This window comes from Mobula hypostoma, chromosome 12 (genome assembly GCF_963921235.1).
Source record: "Mobula hypostoma chromosome 12, sMobHyp1.1, whole genome shotgun sequence".
NCBI classification, from domain to species: domain Eukaryota; kingdom Metazoa; phylum Chordata; class Chondrichthyes; order Myliobatiformes; family Myliobatidae; genus Mobula; species Mobula hypostoma.
The window spans coordinates 12,743,966-12,760,772 of record NC_086108.1 but is presented as its reverse complement, the minus strand read 5'-3'; the positions used below and the strand labels follow the sequence as shown (position 1 = coordinate 12,760,772).

At 42.9% G+C, this 16,807-nt stretch overlaps 1 protein-coding gene across 3 annotated transcripts in view; it reads right to left on the bottom strand.

Moving 5' to 3' along the window:
* ercc2 (excision repair cross-complementation group 2) overlaps nucleotides 1–16,807 on the bottom strand; it is an 87,506-nt gene that overhangs the window by 27,413 nt on the left and 43,286 nt on the right. For all 3 annotated transcript variants that reach the window (XM_063064864.1, XM_063064865.1, XM_063064863.1), the window contains exons 12-16: nucleotides 14,084–14,202; nucleotides 12,396–12,465; nucleotides 11,457–11,526; nucleotides 8,899–9,000; nucleotides 2,270–2,333 (exon numbers count right to left, since the gene is read on the bottom strand). In XM_063064864.1, coding sequence (XP_062920934.1) covers nucleotides 2,270–2,333; nucleotides 8,899–9,000; nucleotides 11,457–11,526; nucleotides 12,396–12,465; nucleotides 14,084–14,202 — 425 coding nt within the window. The remainder of the gene's footprint in view (nucleotides 1–2,269; nucleotides 2,334–8,898; nucleotides 9,001–11,456; nucleotides 11,527–12,395; nucleotides 12,466–14,083; nucleotides 14,203–16,807) is intronic.

Genomic DNA, 16,807 nt, shown 5'->3' with positions numbered 1-16,807 from the left:
TGAGGAGGATGCTAAGAGGATGCAGGGTGACTTGGATAGGTTAGGTGAGTGGGCAAATTCATGGCAGATGCAATTTAATGTGGATAAATGTGAAGTTATCCACTTTGGTGGCAAAAACAGGAAAACAGATTATTATCTGAATGGTGGCCGATTAGGAAAAGGGGAGGTGCAACGAGACCTGGGTGTCATTATACACCAGTCATTGAAAGTGGGCATGCAGGTACAGCAGGCGGTGAAAAAGGCGAATGGTATGCTGGCATTTATAGCAAGAGGATTCGAGTACGGGAGCAGGGAGGTACACATGCAGTTGTACAAGGCCTTGGTGAGACCACACCTGGAGTATTGTGTGCAGTTTTGGTCTCCTAATCTGAGGAAAGACATCCTTGCCACAGAGGGAGTACAAAGAAGGTTCACCAGATTGATTCCTGGGATGGCAGGACTTTCATATGATGAAAGACTGGATGAGCTAGGCTTATACTCGTTGGAATTTAGAAGATTGAGGGGGGATCTGATTGAAACGTATAAAATCCTAAAGGGATTGGACAGGCTAGATGCAGGAAGATTGTTCCCGATGTTGGGGAAGTCCAGAACGAGGGGTCACAGTTTGAGGATAAAGGGGAAGCCTTTTAGGACCGAGATTAGGAAAAACTTCTTCAGACAGAGAGTGGTGAATCTGTGGAATTCTCTGCCACAGGAAACAGTTGAGGCCAGTTCACTGTCTATATTTAAGAGGGAGTTAGATATGGCCCTTGTGGCTAAACGGATCAGGGAGTATGGAGGGAAGGCTGGTACAGGGTTCTGAGTTGGATGATCAACCATGATCATACTGAATGGCGGTGCAGGCTTGAAGGGCCAAATGGCCTACTCCTGCACCTATTTTCTATGTTTCTAAAGACCTCTAGTAACTCATCACTACTGATGTAACTAACACAAATTGGGAAATACAAGGTAAAATTATCTTAAGTGGATTGACAGGATATTCACAAGTGGGACACATGAGTGCATCCTTGGAAGCTAGAATAGGAGACATGGCATTAGAACATTCTATAGTGCAAGTTGAATTACCCTGGAAGCAGGAACATATACTGGGGAGTGATTACATGGCCAAAGTGGGGCTTTGTTTTGACCAAGTTAACTGTATGATTTGGCGAATGCCAACTGGTGTGAATGACATATGCCATAGACAGATTCCAGTAGGTGAATATCAGGATAGAATATGCACAATGGGTGAAGTGTGGATAAAACTGGAGGAGATGAGCGATGATCACACAGTACAGCAAATCATTGCACAGAACTCAGGGGTATTTGCATGGTACAAGCATGACTGCAAGAAGATGGTTGGCAGTGTATGCATAAGAGGTCCAGACCCCAAACAACAGAAGCAATATGGGTTTCCAAAATAGAAAAGTCAAGGGCTATGGGTAAGCCTAGGTAATTTCTAGCATAGCATTGTGGGCCGAAGAACCTGTATTGTGCTGCAGGTTTTTCTCAGCAGGTCAGGCAGCATCTATGGAAATGAATAGACAGTCAAATGTTTTGGGCCGAGATCTTTCTTCAGGAATGAGAAAGAACAGGGAAGACGCTAGAATAAAAAGGGGGGGGGGGGGAGGAGAAGGAGGCTCATTCCAACATGTCGGTCCATGGACTCCCCTGTGCCAAGATGAGGCCACCCACACCTTTTATTCCGTCTGGGTAGCCTCCAACCTGATGGCATGAATATCAATTTCTCCTTCTAGCAAACAAATCCCACCCCTCCCCACTTCCTCTATTTCACACTCTGCCCTTTTCACCTCTTGTCACCTGACTATTATTTGTCCCTGGGCCCCCTCCTTCTTTCCCTCCCCCCAATTTTTCATTCTGGCATCTTCCTCCCTTCCTTCTCAGTCCTGAAGAAGGGTCTTGGCCTGAAACGTTGGCTATGGACTCATTTCCATTGATGTTGCATGACCTGCTGAGTTCCTCCTCACCATTTTGTGTATGTTGTTTCCAATACAAATCAAACAATCCATCGTTTTGTCTTCCAACACAGTTTAACGGTCCTGAAATTGACCAAGGCTGAAGACGGGAAGAAGTATGCAAAGAATGAGCCTCTCTTGGGACAGGTTATTCTCTGTCCAGCTGTTCCGCGGGAATGGTGTGGACAACTACTCACAGATGTATGCACAAACAAACACAATGGCAGTCACTAATTCTTCAGGCAGTAGTTTCACAGATGTAAACACTAACAATAACGCTATACTTTTTGACTGACAGATAAAGAACTACTCACCAATCTCTTCCCTGGTTTCAAATTTTGAGCTTATTGTCACCTGATCATTGCCTCGACCTACAATCTGGAAAAGTAACACAAAGAAACGCTCAGAGATCTTTACACTGGGAGGGAGAGCACACACTGAACAAACAGAGAAGGAGTCTGGAGGCCAGAGCTAGTCTATTTATCATGATGCGCAACTTGCAGAGGTTCGGCTAGACATCTAAATTTTGAAAAACTTCTATAGATGTGTGTTGGAGAGTTCATTGACTGGCTGCACCACAGCCTGGTACGGAAACAACAATGTCCTTCCATGGAAAATCCTACACAAAGTAATGGCTAAAACCCTCCGCACCATTGAGCACATACACACAAAGCCTTGTTGCAGGAAAACAGTGTCATTATCACAGACCCCCTTCAGCCAGGCTAGGAGCTCTTCTCAATGCTGCCATCCGGAAGAAGGTACGAGAGCTTCAGGATTCACACCACCAGATTCCGGAACAGTTACCACCCCTCCAACATAAGGCTTTTGATCAAAAGGGAATAACTATACTCAACTTCATTGAAATGTTCCCACAGCCAATGGACTCACTTTCAAGAGCTCTTCATCTCATGTTCTCAATATTTATTGCTTATTTATTTATATTGTTGTTTCTCGTTGTACAGTTTGTTGTCCTCTCCACTCTGACTGAACACTCAAGTTGAGTGGTCTTTCATTGATTCTGTTATGGTTATTATTCTACATATTTGTTGAGTATGCCCACAAGAAAATGAATCTCAGGGTTGCATATGGTAACGTATATGTACTTTGAAAATAAAATTTACTTTGAACTTTTATCACACGTATTTTCTATCGTACGAAGATAGCCAGATAAGAGGACACAAGTTCAGGTTGTGAAGGGCAAATGCTGTTAACCTTTTCAGATAAGGGAAATTTGTTCTAGGTTATAAGAGGTCGGCAGGTGAGTACGCTGGACACTGGATTTACTTAGCAAATAACCAGATGGGAACGTCAGAGAGGAGGTCTGGCAGAATGGACTTCACTGGATCACAAGGCAGAACAACCGAAATAGTTGGCAGTGTATGCTGGTGAATGCGATAGCACTCTAACAGAACAGACCAGCAGACATTCACTTCCTCAGCACCTTCCACATTCCTTTCAAAGTGCCTCCGACTGCTTTACAGCAGACCAGCAGACGTTCACTTCCTCAACTCCTTTAACATTCCTTTCAAAGTGCTCCCGACTGCTTTACTGCAGACCAGCAGACATTCACTTCCTCAGCACCTTTAACAGACCTTTCAAAATGCCTTGGATTGCTTTACAGCAGACCAACAGACATTGATTTCCACAGCACCTTCCACATTCCTTTCGAAATGTCCCTGAGTGCTTTACAGCAGACCAGCAGACCATCAGATCTTCAGCTTTCAAAATGCCCGGGTGCATTACAAGCAAATGATGTGTGCACAAGAAGATCCCACAACAGTAAACTGTGACCAATCTATTTCAGAAAGGTTTGAGGAATAAACATTGGCCTCGGGACAGCCGGCAGAATGCCTCTTAGAGCCATAGAAAAGTACAGCACAGAAAAAGGTCCTTTAGCCCATCAAGTCCATGCTGTTACCATTTAAACTGTCTACACCCATCAACCTGTACTAATACCATAACCCTCCATACACATACCGTCCAGGTACCTATCCAAAAACTTCTCATAAACGCTGAAATCGAGCTCACTGGCAGCTCATTCCACACTCTTATGACCCTCTAAGTGAAGAAGTTTCCCATCATGTTCCCCTTAAACTTCACACCTTTCACCTTGAACCTATGACCTCAGCTTGTAGTACCACTCAAGCTCAGTGGAAAAATCCTGCTTGCATCTACCCTATCTATATCCCAAATAATTTTCTATATCTATCAAATTTCCTTTCAGTCTTCTAAATTCCAAGAAAAAAAGTCTGAACCCATTCACTCTCTCCTTATAAATTTGAAATTTGAGAAGGAGAGGCTAAAGTATCAGTATTATGATTATGAAGACACGTAGTCCTCTTTTATTGTCATTTAGTAATGCATGCAGACATGCATTACAGTGGAGTAAAGGGGATTCCAGAGGCATGAAAGAGGAGTTGGCCAGAATTGACTGGAAAAAAAAACACTGGCAGTGATATTGGTAGGGCAGCAATGGCTAGAATTTCTGGAAGAAATTCGAAAGGCAGAGGTTATACACTGTACATCCCAAAGAGGAAGACGTATTCTAAAGAAAAGATGTCACAACTGTGGCTAACAAGAGAAATCAAAGCCAAAAAGAGGGCATAAAATAGAGCAAAAAGTAGTAGGAAGTTACAGGATTGGGGAGTTTTTAAAAACCAATAGAAAACAACTAAGTCATTAAGGTAAAAATGGAATACGAAAGTAAACCAGCCAATAATATTAAATAGGATGCCACAAGTTTCTTCAGATACACAAGTATAAAAGAGAGGCGAGAGTGGATATCGGACCACTAGAAGACAATGCTGGAGAGGTAGTAATGGGGGAGATTGAAATGGCGAATGAACTGAACAAGCATTTTTCATCAGTCTTCACTCTGGAAGACACTAGCAGTAAGTTGGAAGATCCAGGTGTCAGGGGCCATGAAATGTGTGAAATTACCATGACTAGAGAGAAGGTTCTTCAGAAACTGAAAGGTCTGAAGCTTGATGTCACCTGGACCAAATGGTGAACACCCCAAGGTTCTGAAAGAGATGGCTGAAGAGACTATGGAGCATTAGTAATGAACTTTCTGGAAGACTGGAAAATTGCAAATGCACTCCACTCTTCAAGAAAGGAGAGAGGCAGAAGAAAGGAAACTATATCCCAGTTAGTCTGACCCAGTGGTTGGGAAGATGTTGGAATCGATTATGAAAGATGAGGTGTCAGGGTACTTGGAGGCACATGATAAAATAGGCCATAGTCAGCATGGTTTCCTCAAGGGAAAATCTTGCCTGATATATCTGTGGAATTTGAAGAAATCACAAGCAGGATAGACAAAGGAGAATTGGTTGATGTTGTGTACTTGGATTTTCAGAAGGCCTTTGACAAGGTGCTATTCATGAAGCTGTTCAATAAGCTACGAGCCCACGGTATTACAGGAGTTATTCTGTAATGCAGTGGCTGATTGGCAGGAGGCAAAGAGTTGGGATAAAGGGAGCCTTTTCTGGTTGGCTGCCAGTAACTAGTGGTGTTCCACAGGGATCTATGTTGGGACTGATTCTTTTTACGTTATCTGTCAATAATTTGGATGATGGAATTGATGGCTTTTTTGCAAAGTTTGCAGCTGATATGATAAAAAGGGGGTGGAGCTTAGGCGACGATGGCACCTGACGGCATCCTTAGCTTGCATCTTCGGAAACAGCTCTATTTCTACCTTTAATATCTCTATTTTCCCTTTCAGGGTTCTTTTGAAGACCTTGACCTGGAGTTACACATTGACTTTGGTTATTTGTGGGAATGGGACCCGCTTTCAGGGTCTCATGACTGGCCGCTATTCAATATACCAAGGATGCAGCCTAGAAGACTAACACACGTTCAGTTTTTCAGGATTTCATGACTCTGGAGGCAGGCGGACTGGAGGTCGGTGCCTCCACAGGAATCTGGTGTGTCGTGGAAGTAGACGGAAGATCAAAAGCAGCTAGCTGTGTGCTCAGAGACCCGAGTTCTTTGGGCAGAGCTCGGAAAAAGCAATGCGACAGACTTTTAACATCGTAAATCAGAGAGTTGTTTGTTGTGTCTTCCTTCTTGCTGGAACACCTCTTTTTCATTTATGAGAGAGAGAGAGAGAGATAGAGAGAGAGAGAGAAATAGAGAGAGAGAGATAGAGAAAGATAGAGAGATAGAGAGAGAGACAGAGAGACAGAGACAGACTACAGTATGTCAAATTGCCGGGTGAACAAGTAGTCTTTGGGGTATTGCAAATCTGTGTCTTTATTGCCGCAACACTTGAGTGCTCGGTGGTGGGTGCGATGCTTTTGTTTTGCTGGTGGAAGAGGGGGGGATTGTTGCTTTGCTGTTGCTTACGCGTGGGAGGGGGGAGCCGGGCGGGCTTTGGGATTCTAACATTTAACTGTCATTCATTTGTTGGGGGCACTCCTCTGTTTTCATGGATGTTTGCAAAGAAAAAGAATTTCAGGATGTATATTGTATACATTTCTCTGACATTAAATGTACCTTTGAAACTTTGAAATAGGTGGAGGGGCAAATAGCTTTGAGAAAGTAGAGAGGCTACAGAAGGACATAGACGGATTAGGAGAATGGGCAAAAAAAATGGTAGGTGGGATACAGTGTCAGGAAGTGTATGGTCACGCACTTTGGTGGAAGAAATTAAAGGGTTAACTATTTTCTAAATGGAGAGAAGATACAAAAACTGAGGTGCAAAGGGACTTGGGAGTGAGTTCCTGTGCAGAGTTCCCTAATATGCATATTGAGTCTGTGGTGAAGGCGGCAAATGCACTGTCAGCAATCCTTTCAAGAGGACTAGAACATAAAAGCAAAGATGTAATGTTGAGACTTTATAAAGCACTAGTGAGGCCTCACTTGGAGTATTTTGAGCAGTTTGGGGCATCTTATCTTAGAAAGGATGTGCTGAAACAGGAGAGAGTTCAAAGGAGGTGCACAAAAATGATTCCAGGATTGAATGGCTTGTCATATGAAGAGCATTGATGGCTCTGGGCCTGTGTGAACTAGTATTCAAAAGAATGAAGTGTGACCTCATTGAAACCTATGTAAAAGTGAAAGGCCTTGGTAGAGTGGATGTGGGAAGGATGTGGGAGAGTCTAAGGCTGAAATACACAGCCTCAGAATAGAGGGGCGTCCTTTTAGAACAGAGAAGGGGAGGAATTTCTTTCACCAGAGAGTGGTGAATCTGTGGAATTCTTTGCCACAGACTGACAAAGGGTCTCGGCCCGAAATGTCGACTGTACCTCTTCCTGGAGATGGTGCCTGGCCTGCTGTGTTCACCAGCAACTTTTATGTGTGTTGCTTGAAATTCCAGCATCTGCAGATTTCCTTGTGATAGAGTCCTTAAAGTGAGATCATTAGTTGTGGGATTATCTCAAAGGATGGGCAAGTGAGTGTGGTTATCCCTATATTCAAGAGCCTGATGGTTGAGGGATAGTAACTGTTCCTGAACCTGGTGGTGTGAATCTTTAAGCTCTTGTACCTTCTACTTGATGGCAGCAGCGAGAAAAGAGCATGACCTGGGTGGTGAGGATCTCTGATGATGGATGCTACTTTCCTACAACTGCATTTCATATAGATCTGCTCAATGGCTGGGAGGGCTTTACCCGTGATGTACTGAGATGAATCCATCATCTTTTGTAGGATTTTCCGCTCAAAGATATTGGTGTTCCAATACCAGGCCACGATGCAGCCAGTCAATACACTCTCGACTACACATCTAGAGAAGTCTGTGATATTTTCTGTGAATCTCTGCAGACTTCTAAAGGAAGTAGAGGCGCTGCTGTGTTTTCTTTGTGATTGTATTTACATGCACGATCAAGGCAGCGCCTGCATACAACGGTCAACGTCTTCTACACAGATCACAAAACTGTTTATTTCATCTCTTTTATGTCTGTTTTCATCTTAAATGTGTTTCTGGAACTGTTGGAACCTGCAACTTGCAGTCGAAGATAAATTGTGTGATTCAGCTCTTTGATATGTCTGAGAAGGTTCCAGGAAGCTTGAGGCATTGAGGCAAAGAAACTTCAAGAAGGGGAGCAAGCTGATGTTTGACTCCATTTCACCGATTAAAGCATCGAGGAAGATTGAAACATCGAAGCATCAAAGTGGAAGATGAGCGAAGGTTCAGTGCCTGGCTTTTGATTACTGGTGGGATCATCTGCTCCCGGAGAAGGAATGTAAGGCTTGTCACTCTGCCTGGAGGGTAGGCCTCTGCGTTCAAGTGGTATCTGTCCCTTTCGATGATGTCAGAGGATGTTACCGAGGTTCTGCGTTTATAGATTTGGACTATGGACTGTGGACTTCTGCAGTCTTATGGTTTTTATATTCTGTGTTTTTGCCTGTTTTCCTCATTGTTTTTTGTGTGGGGGAGGGTGTTGGTGGGGATTTGATGATAATGTTGCCATTCTTTTTTGTGCGGGGGTGTGGGTTTGCTGTTTCTCTTTGAACGACTTCCATTGTTTTCTTTGTTTTGTGGCTATCTGGAGAAGATGAAATTCAGAGTACACTGCACACATATTTAGATAATAAACATACCTTTGAACCTTTGACAGATCCTCTGCAATAGTAACACCCTGTAATTTAAAGTTGCTAACCCTCTCTACCTCTAATGAGGACAAACTCATCTCCTGAAGTCTAGTCAGTTCCTTGGTCTTGCTGACATCGAGTGAGAGGTTGTTGTTATGACAGCACTCAGCCCTAAGTTTTCAATCTCCCTCCTGTATATTCATCACCACCTTTGATCAGTCCACAAGAGTGGTGTCATCAGCAAACAGCATTCTGATATGTAGAGTGTTTGGGAAATAGTGAGATAACGAAATAATAATGTAGCAGTCAGCAGAAAAGTCTGACAAAGAGGAAGAAAATCAGTCCAGCTCTTGTAATCAGTGCAAACCAGTTCACTAGGTGCTTCACAACACTCCAGTTTAGCTATACTTACCATGGGGCACAGGCAGGTCCTTGCCAAGGTCATCGTAAACGTTGCCAGAATGACCGGCCGGAAATCGAGGATTTTTGGATACATGTCCAGGGGGGACAAGGTCTGGCAAAGACACAATGAAAAAACAAATGGCATTACTACAGAATAGAAGAAAATCTCAGGGAGCTGGGATCTGCGCCAGTTAATAGGAGGAGGTGTGGTAGACAGTGATTCTGAGAATGACAGTGCAACTAGAATATTGGGATTGGCTTCTCATGTGCAATTGTCAGATTAAATAATCCAGAGCTGGACGGTGAACGTGACAGGAAAATGCTCTGAAAGGACCAACTCAATTGTAGACCATAAAATATAGGAGCAGGATAAGTCCATTCAGCCCATCGAGTCTGTTCTGCCATTTCACCATGGCTGATCCATTTTCCTGATCTCCTGCCTTCTCCATGTGTTCCTTCATGCCCTGACCAATCAAGAATCATCACCTTCTGCCTTAAATATACCCAATGACTTGGCCTTCATAGCCGCCTGTAGCAATGAATTCCACAGATTCACTACTCTGTGCCTAAAGAAATTCCTCCTCATCTTTATTCTAAAGGGATGCCCCTCTATTCTGAGGCTGTGTCCTCAGGTCTTAGACACTCCCATCATAGGAAATATCCTCTCCACATCCTCTCTATCGATTCCATTCAACATTTGTTCGGTTTCAATGAGGTCCTTAAGACATAAGAGCAGAATTAGGCCATCTGGCCCATCAACTCCGTTCCGCCATTCAATCATGGCTGATCCTTTTTTCTATCTTCTCCACAACCCCAGTTCCCAGCCTTCTCCCCGTAACCTTTGATGCCATGTCCAATCGAGAACCTATCAATCTCTGCCTTAAATATGCCCAATGACCTGGCCTCCACAGCTGCATGTGGCAACAAATTCCATAAATTCACCACCCTTTGGCTAAAGAAATTTCTCCACATCTCTGTTCTGAAAGGGCACCCCTCTACCCTGAGGCTGTGCTCTCTTGTCCTAGACTCTCCCACCCTGGGAAACATACTTGCCACATTTACTCTGTCTAGACCTTTCAACGTTCCAAAGGTTACAATGATATCCCCCTCATTCTTCTGAATTCCAGTGAGTACAGGCCCAAAGCCATTAAATGCTCCTCATATGATAAACCTTTCAATCCAGGAATCACTTCTGTGAACCTCCTTTGAACCCTCTCCATTGTCAGCACATCCTTTCATAGATAAGGGGCCCAAAACTGCTTACAATACTCCAAGTTGAGGCCTCACCAGTGTTTTATAAAGTCTCAATATTAAATTCTTGCTTTTATATTCTAGTCCTCTTGCAATGAATGCAAACATTACATGTGCCTTCCTCACCACTGACTCAGACTGCAAGTTAACCTTTAGGGAATCCTATATGAGAATTCCCAAGTCCCTTTGCATCTCAGATTTTTGGATTTTTTTCTCCACTTAGAAAATAGTCTATACTTTTATTTATTCAAATGCATGATCATACACTTCCTGACACTCTATTCCATCTGCTATTTCTTTGCCCATTCTCCTAATCTGCCTAAGTCCTTCTATAACTTCTCTACATTGTCAGAACATCCTGCCCCTCCACCTATTCTGGTATTGTCTGCAAGCTTAGCCACAACACCATCAATTCCGTCATCCATATCAAAGCATCATTAGGCCATTCAGCCCATGGACTCTGCTGCACTATTCAATCATGGCTGATTTATTTTTTTTTTAATTAACCCTATTCTCCTATCTTCTCCCAACAGCCCAATCAACAATCCATCAATCTCTGCCTTTGATACACTGAATGACTTAGCCTCCACAGCCCTATGTGGCAACAGAATTCAATACCTTCTAGCTGACTCCTCATCTGAGTTTTAAAGGGATACTCCTTTATTCTGAGGCTGTTGGGAGTCTTAGACTGCCCCTCTAATGACCACTCAATCCTCTCCATGTCCACTCAATCCAGGGCTTGCAGTATTTGGTAGGTTGGAATGAAAATCTGAGGTTATGTACTGGGGTATTGATCCCTCAGGGAGTTGCACCAGAACTTCTGCAACATATATGCTTGCAAGTAGACTTAATTGGTCCCATTAGGCACATAAGAGAGATGGTAGAGGAGCAGATGTGAGTGAGTGCCAGCATGTTGTCGCAAAAGGCTGAATAGTTTGTTTCTGGGCTGTTATTTAAAACACCCAGCAGCATTATTACAGATTATTCCTGCCTACCCTGAGTAGATTGTGACCTGTATATACAAGTCTGGTATTGGCAGAAGTGAAAACAGCATTGTCCAAGAAAATTTCAGCCCATCCTAGTACATTGTGACCTGTATATACCAGTATGGTATTGGCAGGAGTGAAAGCAGTGGGAAGTATGGAGTTAACACCATAGGAAGTAGCACACAGCAGTGAAGTTGATCATAACTTAATCTGACAAACATTATGCACAAAGCATGCTTAATGAAAGAATGAGTAACACAAAGTACAAACATAAACAGGTTTTTAGCTTCAAAACTACAGTTTGATTATATAAATAAATTGTGAAACTCACCCCTGAGGTGATAATCACTGACTGAAACCTTTCAAAGACTGGCTTTATGGCGATGGATGGGTCCATGCAGCTGAGACAGAGATTTTAAAAGCAGAGAATCTTAAAGAGGTTTATTCCAGATAAGATTAAAGTTTATTTGTAGTTTTCAAGATGGTATTACTTCTCATTCAACCGATCATACAACCACCACCAGACAGATTAATGCACTGCTTTATATGGCGTAAAGGTCATAAAATCAAATTGGTCCTCCTAGTTGTGGCAATGGGAGACACTCATACTTTTATCAGTCTATTTATAAATATTTCAGGATGTGAATGTCACTGGCATTTATTACCATCACCACTGCCCTTGAGAAGGTAGTGGAGAGATAGCTTCCTGAAACAGTGTCATCCTTTTGAATGCTATCAGAAGGTACAATGAAATATTTATGACACGCTTTTCATTATCCCTGGTCACAATACGCTAATAAAAAAGCCTAGATAGCAAGAAGGCAAGAAGGAACCAGAATGTTAAACCCAAGCTGGGTCCACATAAAACAAGCCACACAGAGCCCCAAATCTATCATCTGCAATAACCCCATCACTGCCACAAACCCCAAGACAGTTGTAAGGAGGAAGGTCCCATTAAAGTTAATTGTTGAACCAGGTTAATGAAGGGGAGGGGCAGATTAAAGTGGCAGGATCGAGTGACACTGAATCTCCAGAAACACAAGATGGACAATTTCCCACTGCCCCCATGCGAATACCCTAATATTCAAACTAATACCCCCACATCCTAACTCTTGACTGCCATTTGGAATTGCCTGTCATTTAGGGGAGGGTAATCATTTTTTTTTGGCTCAGGCTTTCACATCCATAAATACCTGAATAAACCTTCAACTTCATCACCGCATAACAACACCTAAATCTCCGCAGGTGATCAATGTAGACTCAGACCTACCTGAAGTGAAGGATTGGATTAATAACAGTTGGAGTTCTATCATCAAAGGGTTCCATAATGATGGTAAAACCTTGGGCAATAAATAGAAACACTGTGAAACTGAATGCCAAGCTCTGCCAACACCACAACATCAATCGCCACCACTCCCTGAGGATGACAGTCTCAACACTCGTCTCATCCACAGTGAGCATTCCCTTATTTTTAAACAGTTACCCTGGTTCCAAGTTCTTCCAAATCAAGTCATGTCAAGTTTATTGTCATTTAACTATATACATGTATACCACCAAAAGAGACAATGCTTCTCCTGACAAAGATGTAAAGCACAGTAGTACACATAACACACAATAATTTAGGAGATTAAGAGTTAGATCTACAAATGCATTACGCATAGATCAACAAAGTAAAGTGCATAAATTAAATATTGATGGGTACAGTACAAATTATCTGGTGACACTTCAAATGCAATGTGACAGAGAGTTCCGAAGCCTAATGGCCTGAGGGAAGAAGCTGTTTCACATCCTGACCGTTCTTGTGTTTATGCATTGGAGTTTCCTGCCTGATGGTAGAATGTCAAAGAGGATGCTGAATGGAAGGGTGTGATCCTTGATAATACTAAGTCCCCGTGTATGTAGCGCTCCTGATAAATGTCCCCAGTGGATGGTAGGAAGACCCCTATGATCCTCTCCCTTTGGTAAATTAGGAAGCTATTGAAATCTCCATTGAGCTGGGCAATGGAGCTGCTGAGAGTTGTGTAATCCCAGATGAATGGTTATTGCCCTCCATCTGACATTTGACAAGATTGAAACATCAGTACCGAAACTACACAGCCATAGATTAACTAAGCTGTGACTTTCATAAATCAAAGTATTGAGTACGGGAGATGGGATGTTAAGTTGAAGTTTTATAAAACATTAGTGAGGCCTAATTTGGAGTATGGTGTGCAGTTTTAGCCACCAAACTTCAGAAAAGATGTAAATAAGGTTGAAAGAGTATAAAGAAAATTTACAAAAATGTTGCCAGGACTGGAGAACCTGAGTTATAAGGAAAGATTAAACAGGTTAGGACCTTATTCCTTGAAATGTAGAAGATTAGGAAGAGATTTGATAAGAGGTATATGGAAATATGAGGGGTACAGATAGGGTAAATGCAAGAAGACTTTTTCTACTGAAGTTCGGCAGGAAACAAGAGGTCATGGGTTAAGGGTGAAAGGTGAAGAGTTTAAGGGGAACATGAGGGGAAACTTCTTCACTCAGAGGGTCATGAGAGTGTGGAATGAGCTGCCAGTGCAAGTTGTGCATGCAAGCTTGACTTCAACATTTAAGAGAAGTTTGGTGCAGGTACATGGATGGCAGGGATATGGAGAGCTATGGTCCTGGTGCAGGTGGATGGGAGTAGGCAGTTTAAATGGTTCGGCACAGACTAGATGGGTCAAAGGGCCTGTTTCTGTGCTGTACTTTCCTATAACGAGAAGCTGTGGGCCAACAAGCTCAGTCACATCTCTTTAGCTTTGTGTGTGTGGCCCATGCAATGGAGACACCCACTTTCCCTGAGATGCTACTGTACTGCCTCCGGAGGGAGGACCACTGTCTAGGATTCCGGAGAAAAATTCCATTCCTGAGCGGTGATTCCAACAGCTTCCTATTGTGTAAGTCAGAAGGCTATCAGGATTTCTAACAAATTGCTAGTACCTTTGGTGTAGGTGCTGACCAACGTAGCGAAGTTAGAGACAAGCGTGATGGCTGAAAAGTCAGTGAGGTCTGCAATTTCCAATGTCCGCAGCAGGGACCGTAATCGCTCAGCACAAAACCTGCAAACAAGGGGAAAGGGAACATTAGAGCAGCAGCAGAACCACAGAAACCCGAGGAGGCTGACCCAGGACCCTCAACAGAAGATTCCCCAATTTCCTGCAGGGAACCATGGCTCTTCAGAACAAAGATGAGAAGAAATTTCTCCCCCTGTGGTTTTTTTTGGAATTCTCCACTCATGGGAGTTTAGTCTTTAGAGGGTGTTTCCAGGTCTGGAAGATCTGAATTATAAGGAAAGATTGAATAGGTTAGGACTTTATTCCTTGGAATGTAGAAGACTGAGAGGAAAGTTAATAGAAGTATACGAAATTATGAGGGCTATAGATCGGGTAAATACAAGTAGGCTTTTTCCACTGAGGTTGGGTGGGACTACAACTGGAGGCCATGGGTTAAAGGTGAAAGGAAAAAAGTTTAAGGGAAACATGAGGTGAAACTTCTTCATTCAGAAGGTTGTGAGAGTGTGGAATGAGCTGTCAAGATTAAGTGATACATGCGAGCTCGATTTCATTGTTTAAGAGAAGTTTGGATTGATACATGGATGGTAGGGGTTGGACCATAAGACCATAAGATATAGGAACAGAATGAGGCCATTTGGCCCATCAAAGTCTACTCCACCATTTCATCATGGTTGATCCAATTTTCTTCTCAGCCTCAATCTCCTGCCTTCTCTCATATCCCTTCATGTCCTGACCAATCAACAATCTATGAACCTCTGCCTTAAATATACATAAAGGCTTAGCCTCTGCAACCGCCTGTGGCAAAGAATTCCACAGATTAACCACTCTCTAGCTAAAGAAATTCCTCCTCATCTCTGATCTAAAAGGATACCCTTTTATTCTGAGGCTGTGTCCTGTGGTCTAGGACTCTCCCACCATAGGAAACATCCTCTCCATATCCACTCTATCAAGGCCTTTCACCATTCAATAGCTATCAATCAGGTCATCCCTCATTCTTCTGAATTCTAGTGAATACAGGCCCAGAGCCATCAAATGCTCTTCATATGACAAGCCATTCAATCCCGGAATCATTTTTGTGAACCTCCTTTGAACCCTCTCTAGTTTCAGCACATCCTTTCTAAGGGGCCCAAACCTGCTCACAATAATCCAATGAGGCCTCACCAGTGCTTTAATCAGTTTCAACATTACATCCTTGCTTTTATATTTTAGTCCTATCGAAGGGAATGCTACCAGTGCATTTGCCTTCCTCATCACAGACTTAATCTGCAAATTAACCTTCAGGGAATCCTGCACAAGGGCTCTCAAGTCCCTTGGCACCATAATTTTTTATATTTTCTCTCCATTTTAAAAGTAGTCAAACCTTTCATTTCTTCTACTAAAGTGCATTATCATACATTTACCGACACTGTATTCCATCTGCCATTTCTTTGCACATTCTCTTAATCTGTCTAAGTCCTTCTGTAGCCTTTCTACTTTCTCAACACTAGCTGCCCCTCCACCTGTCTTCATATTGTCTGCAATTTGGCCACAAAGCCATCACTTCCATCATCCGAATTATGGACATATAACGTAGAGAATCACAGACCCCTGTGGAACACCACTAGTCACCAGCAGCCAGTCAGAAAACATGCTCTTTACTCCCACTCTTTGCCTCCTGTCAATCAGCCACTGCTTTATCCATGCTAGAATATTTCCTGTAATACCACGGGCTCATAACTCGTTAAACAGCCTCATGTGTGGCATCTTGTCAAAGGCCTTCTGAAAATCCAAGTACAAAACATCAACCGATTCTCTCTTGTCTATCTTCTTTGTTACTTCTTCAAATAATTCCAACAAATAAGTCAGGCAAGATTTTCCCTTGAAGAAAATATGAAGGGCTATGGTCCCGGTGCGGGTCGATGGGATGGCTCAGCACAGACTATATAGCCCAAAGGGCTTGTTTCTGTGCTGTACTCTTCTATAACTCTAGGAAAGGAAAACTTTCCAGACTAACTTAGAACATACAAGGAAAAAAGGTTGATATTTTCTGTATATTATAAGAACCTAGTGACATGGAGTCAGTGCAAGAAATTGGAGGAGGTAAAAGATTCATTATAACATTGAGGGGCTGCAAGGGGCCAGACAGCCTGCTCCTTCCATGCAGACCTCAGGGCCAAGAAAGCTCACCAACATCCCTGCTTCTACAGGAGGCTAAAGAAATTTGGCACGACCATGTCAACCCTTACCAGCTTTTATCGATGCACCATCTAGATCGATAACAGCTTGGTATGGCAATCAGATTCAAAATCGGAATCAGAATCAGGTTTAATATCACCGGCATCTGACATGAAATTTATTGTCCTTGCAGCAGCAGTATATGCCAATACGTAATAATAGAGAAAACTAGCGTGAATTACAGTAAATATATATGAGGCTTTGCTTCTTGAAGACCGTAAGGTATAGGAGAAGAATTAGGCCACTTGTCCCATAGAGTCTGCTCCACCAGTTTCTCACGGCTGCTCCATTTTCCCTCTCAGCCCCAATCTCCTGCCTTTTCCCCATATCCTTTCATACCCTGACTAATCAAGATGCCCTGCATACTACGGAGGCTAGTGTTCTTGATGGAGCTGATAAAATTTACTTCTCTCTGCAGCTTATTTCAATCCTGTGC